At 38.5% G+C, this 14,338-nt stretch overlaps 1 protein-coding gene across 1 annotated transcript in view; it reads right to left on the bottom strand.

Annotated features, from left to right (window-relative positions):
- The window catches only part of dnah5 (dynein, axonemal, heavy chain 5), a 103,958-nt gene that overhangs the window by 84,971 nt on the left and 4,649 nt on the right, over window positions 1–14,338 (bottom strand). Inside the window, exons 2-11 of the mRNA XM_075465094.1 lie at window positions 8,076–8,210; window positions 7,137–7,218; window positions 6,707–6,879; window positions 4,353–4,571; window positions 3,777–3,914; window positions 3,114–3,290; window positions 2,869–2,982; window positions 2,647–2,754; window positions 2,302–2,424; window positions 1,861–2,076 (exon numbers count right to left, since the gene is read on the bottom strand). Of these exons, the coding sequence (XP_075321209.1) occupies window positions 1,861–2,076; window positions 2,302–2,424; window positions 2,647–2,754; window positions 2,869–2,982; window positions 3,114–3,290; window positions 3,777–3,914; window positions 4,353–4,571; window positions 6,707–6,879; window positions 7,137–7,218; window positions 8,076–8,210 (1,485 nt within the window). The remainder of the gene's footprint in view (window positions 1–1,860; window positions 2,077–2,301; window positions 2,425–2,646; window positions 2,755–2,868; window positions 2,983–3,113; window positions 3,291–3,776; window positions 3,915–4,352; window positions 4,572–6,706; window positions 6,880–7,136; window positions 7,219–8,075; window positions 8,211–14,338) is intronic.

Below are 14,338 nucleotides of genomic sequence, written 5' to 3'. Positions count from 1 at the left end.
ACACAATAAATTGCACCAACAACAGTAAAGTTAAATGATCAGCTTTTACAGTGTTAGGACAAAAGGTTAATATGCTGATGATAGAATGACATCACCTTAGTCTGCGTGATAATATTGGAATGAAAACAAACAATAAACAATAATCAAATAAAGGAGGATTGCAACACTGGGTCTCACAGCTTAGCATAAATTATAGATCAAATGCAAAGCTAACTATCAGTTTCTACTGGAGGAGAATTAAGCAGACTCTTTCAATCCAGTTCTGTTTGTTTACTTTGACCATGAAAGGACTAATGGAATTACAGTAGTAAAACTGGACAGCTTGCAAAACATTTAGTTAGTGAGCTTTTATGTATTCAAGATATCTCACATACCTGAGAACTCAACGCAATAAAGATACGCAGAGTCACAACAATGGCAACCAGAATAGCCATTACAAACACACACAAAACCATTCTGGACAAAACAGTTTCAGAAGTGTGAATATTTGCTAGTGAAAGCAAAGCAAAGCAAAGTCCCTGAAAGGGATTAGTGTGTGTAACTTCAAACGTGTGTTGCAGATCATTTTAGTCCTGAGGTACATGATGCTGAACCTTCAACTGCTCTGAGGAACTTTGAAAGACATTCTCTTGTGTGTTCTGTGGTTATCAACTCCAAATTTGATTAAATATGACCATTCAACCTCTTCACATGACTCATAGCGGTGAGTAAACATGATAGCTATCAACAGACTCTGAACTGAGTCAATTAGATCTTAGATAACATGGTTTGTACTGGAAACATCATTGAGATACAGCTTTGAAAAACGCAAACAATTTATCTATGTAAAGCCTCTAAATGAAAACGGGATGTCAGCAGGCACCTAGTTTGTGATGAGACTGATGGCATGCAAGATATTATCAGCACAAAAAGGGGCATTTCAGAGGAGAGTTGGATATTTCTTTGTAAAAAAATAAAAATAAAAAATAGCAGTGGACCTGAAAGACTAAGTGAAGAACACAAAAGAGCGAAGCAGGTTCAAGAAAGTGTGAAGTTGCTTCTCTGTTCATGTTCCATGCTGTTAGTAACGTCATTAAATAGTAACAGTGGTATGATCCACAGCTACAACATGAACCCCGCATACAGCAGACTATAGAAATATAAACGAGCCATGCAGTTCTATAAGCTGAATATTGCAGTGAGATATTACCTCCCATTTTGCCTGCATTTCTGCAGTCTGTACAGAAACAAACAAAGATACCTCACATCAATACAAAGCACCCTCAAGGGAAGACGAAACACACCAATTACAGACAATATGAGGCAACATTTTCATGAAATTTGTTGTTATTTTGTGTCCCAAAGCAGTACAATTTGATTTTGTAAACAAAAAAAAATATTTTTGGGGAATGAAAACGGCAATCTGCAACTGTCACAATTTGTAGAGCCTGAGGTCATTCAACAAACCCACTAATCGTTCTGCTAAGCTGCAGTGACATTTGCATAGTTAAGTATTAGTATAAAAGACATTAATTGTACAAAATCAATGTAAAATCTCAAATGCCTCTTTAATATTATTTGCTGTTACTCATCAGTAGACCTCTTTTATTCAGTTTTTACAAATACAGTAAAGGTCTAATATCTACATATCAGTTCTTCCCATATTTCTTTAATGCATCATCTATGCAGTCGAGAAGACGCTAAACTTTTTTCTCAATTGTAGTGGAAGCCGTCCTTCCACCAACAACATATACAGCATCAATGGATGTCAGGAGAAATACATATTTAGCTGGCCAACAATGGTATTTCTTCAGTTTAGGGAATGCATGTCTACTTTCAGAAAATGACTCGATAATAACATGATCTAACAAGATTACTTACTTGAAACCTGGTGGCCATGGTTTCCAGCCCTTCAATCTTAGAATCCTGCAGTGCAGAGTAGGTGGAAATGGTGCTGAACATTTCGAGGATCTTCTTGAGACGTCGCTGGAATGTGTCAAACTTCCCAAATATGTACATCTCACTGAAGTCAAACTGTCTCTCTGAGGGAGCTTGTTCCAGTTTCTCCTTGGTTTTATGGAAACACAGTTGGTACTCCTGGACAATGCAACAAAATTGGTCATTTTCATTCAACCAGCACCACAGAACTGGATGACATGGAACTTTGTGGCAGCAACTTAACGACCTTCATAAATGCACCTTTGATGCATTTAAACACATGTATAGACCACAAACTTCTTTTTTTTTTTTTAAACATCCCACATATAGAAATTTCATAATTTTCTTAATAAACAACATATTCCTCCAATAGGAATTCTGTACCTGATTTAGGTGAATGGCAGCTTTGATTTTGTCAGCAACAACTTGCTGAGGCTGGTCCCATATTGAATTAGCGCCATTATTAGTGATGTAGGCTTTGCAAGCAGTGATCATCTGGTTCGTCACCTGGAGATACAGATGAACATTCTGACTAAATTTAGCCTTTCATAATTCTGTAATGCATACACTGGGATGTTATATATCAATTATCTTGAGCACAATTCAAAAGAAACTTTAAAAAAAAAAAAAAAGACTGAGCAAAAACATCTACTGAATACCACTGCTGATTATATTACAATTTAATAAGCACTGACACATTTTGTAGAACGGATGCCTTAGCTCCATTACCTTGACAAAAAGGGATGTTATTTTTTCCGATGTGTTGTAGTATCGAGAAATGCTATGAATCATCCTGATGGCATTGATCAAACCTGGGATCGCATTCACCATTGACACCTGAAACAAATTACATCTCGTTTTCACACATATGTGTAACAGGATACATAACATCCGGTCTGCTTTTAATGCAGCACACCCCGTCATCTTTAAAGAGATTTTTTTTTTCCTTACAGGATCACTGTTGTAGAGGGGATCACAAAACTTCTCCAGGCTGTAGAGGTACTTCACATTGTCTTTGGCCTCATTGGCTGCATCAGTGATCCTTCTGTCTAGTTCCCGCCATGACTAAAGCAAACACACCCTTATTTCATTCATTGTAGGTCTGCATCACGCCAAACATTTACAGTGCTAAATATTTCATATGAAGGATTTGACAGAATGAGTCCTATGTTGCAGTCATCAGTTGAGATCCTGACCTTAATGAGCTTAGATTTGGCCATTAAGAGCACACCCAGTACAGCCCTGACATCAGGACTTTTCAGCTGATCCAGAAGGTAGTTGAAGCGGGACATCCGTTTCTTCCAGTGGTCCAACTCGGCACGAGGGCCGAGGTCATCGGCCTCCTTTCTAAGTTGGTCACTCTCAGCTAGAACCTAGAGAGCAGAGTTGCTTTATTCTGTGTCTGGTCAAATAAAGTCTGCAGTTCACCCTTTGGTGGCTCAAGCACATTTAATTTATTGGCAGCCTTTTTGGGTTTCTTTTGGTACTCTTGCACCCTCTCCAATGGACCTTTAGCTGAACCGGGTCAAAACATGTAATATATTAAGTTGCCATAACAACAACAATATACGATTGTATGATACAGTGATGCTGCTCAACCATACAGTTATAAACTTGCAAAATCTGACTGTCAGATAGCTTTGCTTCCTTTCAGGATAAGCATGCATTTCAAGCATTTGCTGCTCTTACACTTGACCTGTTCAGCTTCAATCAAAAACAATTCTAGCAAACACAGATGTGAGAATGAATTCCCTTTCGAAATCTGGCCGTAAACTGCTCTGTACAACATAAAAGGCATGCAAGATTACAGCAAGCTTAATCTCGCTAAAAGGCTGGTACCCTTGAGAATACCCTCTTACCTGTTCTATCTGTTTGATCCACACTTTCATGCAGGCCTCTATCTTTTCTGTTGTTTCTGTGCTGTTGGCGGCTGCCATGTAGTCTGCTGGGCCTTTCAAGACCCGCAAGTCAAATGAGTCACACTCTTTAAAAGTAACCTGGAGGGAAGCAATGACAAGACAGTTTTGTTCTGTGGTGTCTGGGATTTGCTTGTCTCTGGATGTAAATGTGTGCTTGCATACACAGTTTTGCTGAAAGTTTATGCTGTGAAACAAAAATGAACTAATCATTGATAAAGGCTGTTGTCATAACAGGCACATTTACAAATTTGTGAGGTTGCTGTGCTTTTGCTGAATGTCTAAGTGACACCATGAAACAGGCAATACGCAGTTGGGATGAAAAAAACAACTCTTTCACAGACGTTCACACAGGTTTTATGTATCTACAATTTGTTTATCTTTAATCCATACAATCATGTATCTTTGTGTGTGTGGTTGAGCTGCTCACTGGTTCCCTGGTACTCGCATGGGTGTGATATGAGCACAAATATTTAAATCAGCTGTTGATTTAGTCATCCACTAGTTTCTGTGTCCCACCTTTTCTTGTAGGCTCTCCTGTGCTCCAGTAAGAACAGACACAAAACTTTCAAGTGACGATATGAAGTCTTGTTTGACAGCCTGGGCCTGGAGACTGGCTAGTTCCCCCCAGCCATGATTCATCTTCCTCAGCGTGGGAATAAAGATCTCAGAGAGCAGCTGCTCCACACTTTTTAACAGGCCCACATCCGTTGTGTCCAACATGTTGAAATTCACATCCTACAAAGTGAGAAAAGAGTGCATGTTACAGGCCTTGGCCTTGGAAGAAGTGGTGCAGCCTCCCTCCATGCAGATTGGAGCGTGGCAACACACATTTAAGGTTGGCTGTTTGGAGCCTTTGACCTGCCTTTCTCCAGTGGAAAATCTATTGGACCAGCTTCGGGACACTGGACCAATCATGACAGCTGATCTGACACCCGCATCTTCAAAAGGCTCTGAGGAGGACTCATTCACCGGGGCAGCTCTTAACTGAGTGTAGAGTTGTAAAAGTGTGTGTCTTGCATAAGCTAAAGCCCTGAACAGCCTGTGAAGCTAAGTTAGACACTTTTTTGCTTTAATCCTGTAATTAGTTAAAATTTGGTGGTGCTTCTCCTTTTTTTGTTTTGTTTTGTTTTGGTTTGGGATAGTCAGTTTAGTTTAAATAGGTTTTTGGTTGTTTTACTTTCAGCAGTTGGGCCAGTAACTCAAATACTAAGATATATTTATTTTGTTTGATTCTTTGTTAGTTTGAGTTGCACCTCCTGTCTTAATTTTCTGACTAAAATTGTGTTTCCTCAGTTGTATAAGAAGCCCTTTTAACTCCAAATCCACCATCTGGAAACATTTTTGTAAAACAAGGAAAGAAATAAAAAACAGTGCAATGTTTATTTTCATAGAACTGATACTGAATGTGTAGTTGTCTGCAAGTTCGAAATAATGATGGACCTTAATTCACAATGGGCACAAATATTCATTGTGGTATTTTGGTTATAGATGGTTGATTGAAGAGAATTATTTGTTTCTTTCTTTTCATCTGGCCATGTTTCATTCAATATAAGTTCAAACCCTTACTTTTGTCTTGTTCAGCGTGCCATTCACCACCTGCTTCCTGTTCCCAATTATCACACCTGTATTCACTTTCCTTAATCACCCTCTACCCACCAGTTTCTAACCACTCTTAGCCAGGTTCATTGCAGATTGCTCATTGACACCTGCAGGATTGTTTGTGTTTCTGATTTTTTTCTTTCTTTTTTTTTTATATAATCTTTTTTTTTTCCATCAATGAAGTAAAGCTAATTTTCAATTCTCCCCCATACTGCTTCCAGAGTGCATTTGGGTCCCATCCTCACCATAAAACATCCCAGTACATATCCTGCGTCCACAGAAAAATGTAATCTCTGATTTAATCAATCAGTTATGATTCTTGTTTTGCTTTAAATCTTATCCCATCAAGTTAAAATATAGAATGATCTGTATAATGTAGGCATGTACACCAAAGATCTCTTTCAATCTCTGACACAAACACACACACACACACACACACACACACACACACACACACACACACACACACACACACACACACGAACAAGTACACACGGTCCCTCCTCTGTGTGTCTTGTAGCAAACATGGCATGTTATCAGTAGTGGTTATTAGCTTTTCTGCAGCCAGCAGGTGACCAGCTACAATCAATGGCCAGAGCTGCCTGGGATATCACTGTGCTATTGATGAGCAACCCCCCACCCACTGCCTCACTTATCTCTGGATGAGACAAAGCCTCCATGGATCCTTTTATCACACAAATAGGAAATCACAGTGAAACAGGTGACACACAGGTCTACACAAATTACAATTTACCTTAACCTCTTCCTTCCTGGAGCCCTGGCTGTGTTTGTTATAAAATGACAAATGATGTCATTTTTCCAGAGGAAAGGATGGCAAGTTCGTGGAATACGCTCTACCATGACTAAAATGAATGGAACATTTGTCTGGGTTCTTTCCTGCTGCATCCAATTAGGAATTATTTGCAAGCCGGACACTTTGTAAAACAGGTGGTATAAGTATCAGTGACTCATTGTTCAGAGGCTGTTATTTACTTTCTAATTTCTATCAATTTTTGCTCATGTTTTTCAAATCTATCAATAAGCCGAACAGGCTTTATTTCTTCCACATTTCTCTTATCCATAAAGCAGTTTTCAAGTTTTGCCTTGCAGCTATGGAGCTGTTTTGTACTGGATTTGATGATGTCCTTTATTACTGTAGTCAAATCAATCACACAGTTTTGCTTTATGTCAATCAACCAATCAATCTTTGCATACTTTGAAAGACCATCGTGACTTCCTTGTTTTTGTTCAAATAATACATAGAGACTCACTCTGTGTATGTTCTCAGAGGTTATTGCTTTCGAAGTGTTGGCTCTGGTGAAGAAGACACACACTCCAGTTAATGCCACATCCCTCCCGTCTGTCACAAACACTTTAGACTTCTTCCTTTGACCAGGCTGCTGTGAAACAAGCGCCGTGGGTGCAGAGGCTGCAGCCGCTGCAGCTTCTGAAACAAAGAATAGAACAAAAGCAACGTGATATATATTGTGAACTACTGCTTTAACTTCTCACTGTCACCTGAATAGAACCAAAGGATCTTTAGACAACTGTTTAACTACAGTCATGAATATCCCCGGTGACAAAGATAATTTCATACAAGACAGAACCTCAACTTAATTTGCAGAAGTTAGATCGAATCTACACATTTCATTCTTTTTTTTTTCTTGATCCACCAAGTAAAAATTTCCACTATGTTACCACCTTCAGCTGGCTCAGTGTCCTGATAGTAAAACATGAGGTGCGGTAGACCGTTTGACACAAAGAATTGCTCCATTCGGTCAATCTGTAAAAGATAGAAAGAACAGTTCAACCCCGTGGGTTATTCAATGTCAGAACTTAATGGAGATGTACAAAACTAAATTTAAACATCCTGCAAAGGCAGTGTATTCACATTTTCTACAGTTGCAGCCATACTAAGATTACACTGTAAATGTAGTCATTAGAAGTAATAGTCCTGTGTTGACAATATTAGTCCATAAGTGTTCAAATATACCATGAATATGTACTGAAAGTATTAAAAGTAACTGTAGAAATGTGTTCTGTGACTGTTGCATTACGATACATCATTAGATCAATACCATTCATGATTTAAAGCAAAATGCAGAATGTTACTGTTGTGAAAAGTGCCTGACGCTACTTTCAGTTCAACAGGCACTGGTTATCACGTTGATCTGCTGGTTTTTTTTCCCACCAGTTGACTTTTGAAAGTAGATTGAAAAACTTTCATCAGTGCTTGAGACGACATTCGTCTCGAGTTTTTTTCACTTTTACAGCTACAAAATCATTGACTTGAATTAATAAACAAAACACATTTTATCAGTTTTTCATATATTGAAAAAAGAAATGTACAAGTGACTAAAAATGTGAGATCAATTTATTATTGAAGTAAAGTTATAAAAAGGCAAATAACTAGTTTAATGAATCATTAATAAAGGCTAAAAGGTGCAGTATTTCCCCTTGAGGCGTGATAAAGATGAAGCAGACAAACATCTGGCACAAACAGAGGAAACTTACCACTTGTGTAATTGCATATTCCGCCATTCTGGCATGAACACCACACCTATTTCTTCTAGCTTTATGTATACTGCAGTTTTCTATCAAAGTGAAAAAAATCTGTGGGAAAGTTTGAGTGTGAAGTACCTGATTCCCCTCCAGTATGGCATCCTCCACATCAGCCTTCTCCAGTCCCAGGCATGAGGCCACAATACTGAGGGTGTAGTCATGCCTTCCATCCAGCTGGGCACGCTTAGCTTCACGCTCCTCCTTTAACTTTTGCTAAACAGAAAAGCATTGACAAACGTAAATGGAATTAGGTTGGCTAAGTTGAACAAAAATTTAACATGCACCTGTTTGAGTTTGATTACGTACTGACTTAAATGCTTTTTGAAGAAAACTAACACTCGGGACTGGCTGAAGTGAAGCCATCACGAGACCAGAGCATTGAGCCACTAAACCATCTATCACACACTTAATGTGCAGTGAAGAGGCTGTTATTGCTCAGACATAATGTAAATAACAATTTGTTCTGTTAATGAATGAACAGTGGAATATATGAGAAATAAATCCCCAATAAATAATCCAGTGTTCTGTCAGCGTGCAATATGACACAAAATTATAGTTCCGCAAAATATCACAAACAGATATGAGTATCCCCTCAAAAAATCCAGCGTTCTGCTTTGTTTTCCTCCTTTTACTTGTGAGAGCTCCTTCCATGTCTCCTCTGAGTCTTTTAGTACCTGCGCAGGGGTCTCTCAATGGATCATCTAACAAAATAGGAAGCTTAAAAACAAGTGATTGTTTGCCAAGTTTTGCTACTTAGTAACAGAAACAATGCCAGCCAATAAATTCCGTGAAACCTGCTGTTGCGTGGTGCGCTGGCAGCAACCTGCACTTACAGACAGTCCCCTTTTGGCTTGTTCTTTTTGTCTGTCTGGATATAAAAAGCATAGCTCTAGTACCGTAAAGCTTTAAAGTACTTGTTGCATTAACGTCACCATGGTCAGACATTCTCGTAAAGTCCTCGTCTACAACAAAGCAGACTGGCTATGCCAAAAAAAAAAACACACTTGAGAGGTAGCTTGTTGATGCACCAGTTATTTTTAGATAATTGTTAACAACTGGATTAAAATTTACACCGGAAATGGCTGATAAGTGATCAAGTTTCATGTCATCTCAGTGTCTCTGTGTTCCTTTGTTGTGAATTCATGTAGTTGAAGAAATTCTGTAATTCTTAGTTAGCCTTATGCCACTTTTTCAGCCATATACCACAATTGGGATTTTCATCCCAATTGATGCAAACTGCTAAAAGACTATATTATTCACTTGAGTATATAGACTGTACATTAAAGCATCCTAAATTAGTCTGCATATTGTATTGGGCCCTGTGATGGACTGGCGACCTGTTCAGGGTGTATCCCACCCTGCGCTTGATGGCAGCTGGGACAGGCTCCAGCCCCCCACAACCCTGAACTGGACTAAGCGGGTATAGAAAATGGATGGATGGATGGATGGATGGATGGATGGATGGATGGATGCATGGATGGATGGATGGGTGGATGGATGAAGATCAAACTGGAAAGAACAGTTCTGACAAGTTTCGAAGAACCAATCTGATGAAAATCTGACTCAGCGATTAAAATGAGTACACGGAAAATAGATGTCAAATCAAAAAGATTAAAAAAGATATTAAGACAAATATGTGAGAGCGGATGGATAAAGAAGTAGGAAGAAAGATTAAAGACATGATGTTGTGGAAGCAAGAAAAGAAAAATAAAGTTGAAAAATAGAAGAAAAAAAATGACTGAATTCAAAGAAGGAGAACGATAGACATGGACATAGATGAAGAGGACAAATGCAACATATTGTACACTACATGACTGAATGGTTAAAGCTCAAAGTAACGTTTCTTGTTAGTTAGACCCTGAGGAGTTGGCCTTGTGAAGGCTGGCTGAGCAGTAGCATGCCAACAATCTCACTTGCAGTGGGTGTCAACATTATCAGCTTTAGATAGGGAGCTAGCAATAGACACACTAATGTGCTAATTTGTATAGTGCAACAAGGTTAAAATACTCAAAAAATCATGATAAGAATTCCCAGGCACCTTCATCCAGCTCTCAGGAGCAGTGGCTGGAAATGACATATTACATATGTACAGTACATACACACATAAATATATATATATATATATATAATGTATAGAAATGTTCTCTGGAGAACTCTGACAGTGAATTACAAAAACCTTGTCAAAGTCTCTAGAGACACACACACATTATACACACAAATACTTCCATTATAGGTCGACCATAAAAAAGCATACCAAGCCAACAGTTGGCGGCTGACCACTTCACTCTTTCTTCCTGCCTTAATTCCAAAAATGTACACAGCCACCTCAGTCATCGAAGCAAACACAACCATACAGAAGCAATAAATTGTTGTGCAGACTATACAAACGAGCAGACTAAGTCACAACTGTATGCAATACACACTCACACACAAAATACACTAGCCAACAATGGCATTCTCTGCCAATGTTAGACACACATCCTCTTTTAGTCATTTGCATTGCACACTCTCAGAAGCCAGCAGATGTGGTCCATTGTAATAACAGCTACAGCATTAAAAGCTTTCAGAGGCAAACAAAGCCCCAACCAGAGATAAGCCACGGCCAGACTGACAATCCCTGTAATAAACAAACGGTTGCTTTTGAAAAGTAACAGTAAAAAAAAAATGAGCAACAGGACATCAATGTTAAATTCAGTCATTTTTTTATCCAAATCATCAGGAGTAGAAACAATACATACTGTCAAATTAGGCACAGCAGCATGTGAACTATGTTTTTTGCGGGTACTGTTGTCTCTTTTACTTCAAATCAAACATTAGTAAGTGAAATATGCAATCAGTGCTTGTAAGAGGCACAAATGCATGACAATTATGTGGGTACATAAACAAAAATAGGAGAGTATCTTCCAATGACACAATAAAAACAAGAGCCGAGCTGCCGGAATTCTCTTACCCGAATGATGTCTGAAACAATTTGTCTCCAGACCTGCTTTCTGAACACCCGTGACATGTCAGCTCCTTGCCTCTACACCTCTCCTCCCCTATATCTCCTCTATAACCTGCTACCGCTTTCTTATCTGCATGTGCACTCTCACCCTCCGAGCCTTAGGCCTATCATGTTGTCAGTGGTGACCACCCGGCCAGCTGAGCCAAAGCTATACCTGCCATATGTTTAATGGCCACATCAATCAGAAGTCTGAATTTTTTCAGCCAGCTGGGCTCACGATAGAAATAATCCCTCTCAAAGAACGACAAAAGCTCAAAAATACATCTGTTTGAATTCGAGACAAGATAACATTCACTTCTAAGTTTCAAAATCCCACTGACACAGGTAGATACACACTTAGAAATGTGTTCACTCGTGACATACAAACTACAGAAACATTATAATATCCCAAGATAAAATTTTTTTTTCATTTATTTCCATTTAATTCTATTCCACATATTCAGTTTACATCACTCTTCTTGGATATGAATTGTGTGGCAAGATGGGGCTTTCAGTATGGGCTCTGAACTGTTCTCATCCCAGGACAGAATGAATAAATAAAAGAGAATTTCGTGCATAAGTTTTCATTTATTAAAATGAAGGTATCAGGAGTTGCATAAAATCAACTAAAATTAGACTAAACCCTTCTTGTCCAGAAGTGTTCTGGCAGAATTGTGCTTTGATATGTGTAACCCTTGGTAGAAAACATAGTGCTAATTTGTTAGCTGTCTTGTATGAATCCCAACTTTTAGGAGTTATTCACATATTGTGGAAAAGGCTTGAGGTCAGGAATTGTTGAATTCTCCAAATTCTCCGTTTTAGCTTATTTTACCCATTCCACAACTTAGTTCCATGTGTGTGGGCTCATTTTCATGTTGGAACAACCATCTGCTTCCTAGTTTCGACGACTGTATCTAGCTGATAGTCCAAGTTTATGCTGAACAGTCCATTCAGTCCCACCAGCCTAAACCTACCAGCTCCACTGCCAGCAAAACAGGCCTAAAACATGATGATGCGATTATGACACTAAAAATCTGTTGCAGTGTTCTTGGAGTTAAATGCATTACCTTTACTGATATAAGCTTTACAATCCCCAGATACCTCTGGTCTCCGTGGCCATCTGAACAGAAAATCTGGAGCTAATTCCATATAATCTTAGGTCTTTGTCCAGTTCATGGTACAGTGGCCTCACCTTCCAATAATGTGTACTTATAGACAAATGTTTGAATTAATGACCTCCTCGAACTTTCTCATTGCACAGTAAGTGCTTTTACATAACACCCCTTTATGTTGGCTCACTGAAACTACCATTTGCAGTCAATCATAGTAACTAACAGGAAGTGAAGATGCATTTGAATTGGCAATTAGACATTTAATAATCTGATCATTTACAGCAAACCAAAAATGACATACAATTTTTTTACCAAATTCTTGAATTTTCATACTATGTTATTTGGTCTATTAGAGCGGTATCTTGTACAAACATTCTGCCCCAGAAAAAGAAGAGATAGGAAAATATCACTGAGCTTCCAACTGAAACACAATTTGAGTATTAATGTTTCACAGTGAAGCTATTAATTTCCACAATAATGAAAGTGTGGAGGTGGAAAACTAATGAAAAAAAAAAGAGCTAAAAGGTGCACTTTCAAACTTATGAAAAGCGTTCATCAAAGATCTACTGTCCAATAGGAAATTATCCCTCAGAGCCATCTTCCATTTTAAAATAGCAGAAAAAAGTGTACATTTCATACACACTATTTAAAAACAATTCAAGCAAATACTCATAATGATCATTTTGATCATCACAGAGCTCCTTTGTATTTTTTGGACAGTTGATGTCAGAAGCAGAATCTGCAGATAAAAAAGAAGCAGGGCAAAAGTGTGATCTTATCTTAGCTTGCCATATCTACTTGAGCAGAAATTCTCTTATCTGTAATTGCAGTTACTTTTGTGTGTTGTAATCTAAGGGAGGTTCTGACAGTCAGATGTGTCCTTGCAATATTATGACTTGGGGCTTCATTAAACTACATGTTTTATCAAATTTGCAGCCCATTGACGTGGGATTCTTCAAAGCTGCAATAACTAGGAAGTAAAAAAAACAGCTCGGATGATATCTTTCTCAAATAATTAAACAAGACGCAGGGAAGCGGGATATAAAATCAACCAGTATGTGAGAAGCCTGCACAATCTGCGTGAAGTTAAAACATTTTAAAATAAGGCTGAATAAAACTTTTGTTTTTTTTTCCAAAAAGACACACAGAGCAAACGCAGCAGCTAATTAATGATGAATTACATCTGGCCAAAGTAGATAATCAAGTAGCCAAGATGTCTGTAACACCAGAACTCTTGGGTCACCTTACCTTGCTTTGATAGTCTGGTTTAAAATGCAGCATAGTTGTCGACGGCCTCAGACTGACACTTCTTTTCAAGTCACTCTGCCCTCTTAATTGCCTTTGCTTTTCATGACATTAGAGAATTACAGCTCCCAACAAAGACGACAGGACAGAGAACAAGTGGCTTTGCTACACTACAACAACAATCAGCCTTCTTATTTGCCATGTGAGAAAGGTTAAAGCCCTGAAATTATGAGAGTGTTGCTCCTAAAAGGGTACTGCTAACTAGATAATGTGGTGTTGGATGACATCCTGTCGGCAAGGTAATTATCGAGGTCCTGCTCTCACCTTACGAATCTATTACAACAATGGGATAGAGAGACAAGGAGGATGGAGGCTGGGGGTGGAAAGGTTGTTGATACGTGTAATGCAAATCACCTTGGGTGGGGAAACATCAAGTTTCTATCAAACACGGGGCAATAAACTACATAGTGCCTCAGCCTAGTAAATAGAAGGTGGTGCTTTATAAGAGATCTGTCACCCTCTCAAAGGACTACAAGTTTCACACACTTAACACTTCTTTCAATATTGTATGCATGACCATTGTATGCTGACTGGAACTAACAAAATGAACAGATTACAGTCACAGCTTCTTAAGGCAGGTGAAGAGAAGAATCGTAACATTTTGCAGACAGTAGAACAGTGCTCTGTTGTTCTGTTATGCCGCATCTTCTAACTGCACTGCTTGTGTCATTTGACTTTTTCAGTCTCATCTGAGTTTGAACCTAAAATGGATCATAACGCTTCATGCAGCTGATGCAAGCCTGGTTCAACACTACAGAACAGTGTTAATGTGTGAAATGTGTGAAGCTGAGATGAAAGAGCTGTTAAACGAATAATTTAACTTATTCAAATAAAATAAATAATGACTAACTTATCTATCTTGCTGAAAAAAAAAACAAGATTTGCTTGTGTGGACTTTTTATTTCACAAAATATTGCTTTTAGCAAACTGGAAACAGTTTT

The sequence above is a fragment of the Odontesthes bonariensis genome, chromosome 5 (assembly GCF_027942865.1).
Source record: "Odontesthes bonariensis isolate fOdoBon6 chromosome 5, fOdoBon6.hap1, whole genome shotgun sequence".
Classification (NCBI taxonomy): Eukaryota; Metazoa; Chordata; class Actinopteri; order Atheriniformes; family Atherinopsidae; genus Odontesthes; species Odontesthes bonariensis.
Note: the sequence above shows the minus strand (reverse complement) of the source record. Positions and strands in the feature narration are given on the sequence as shown.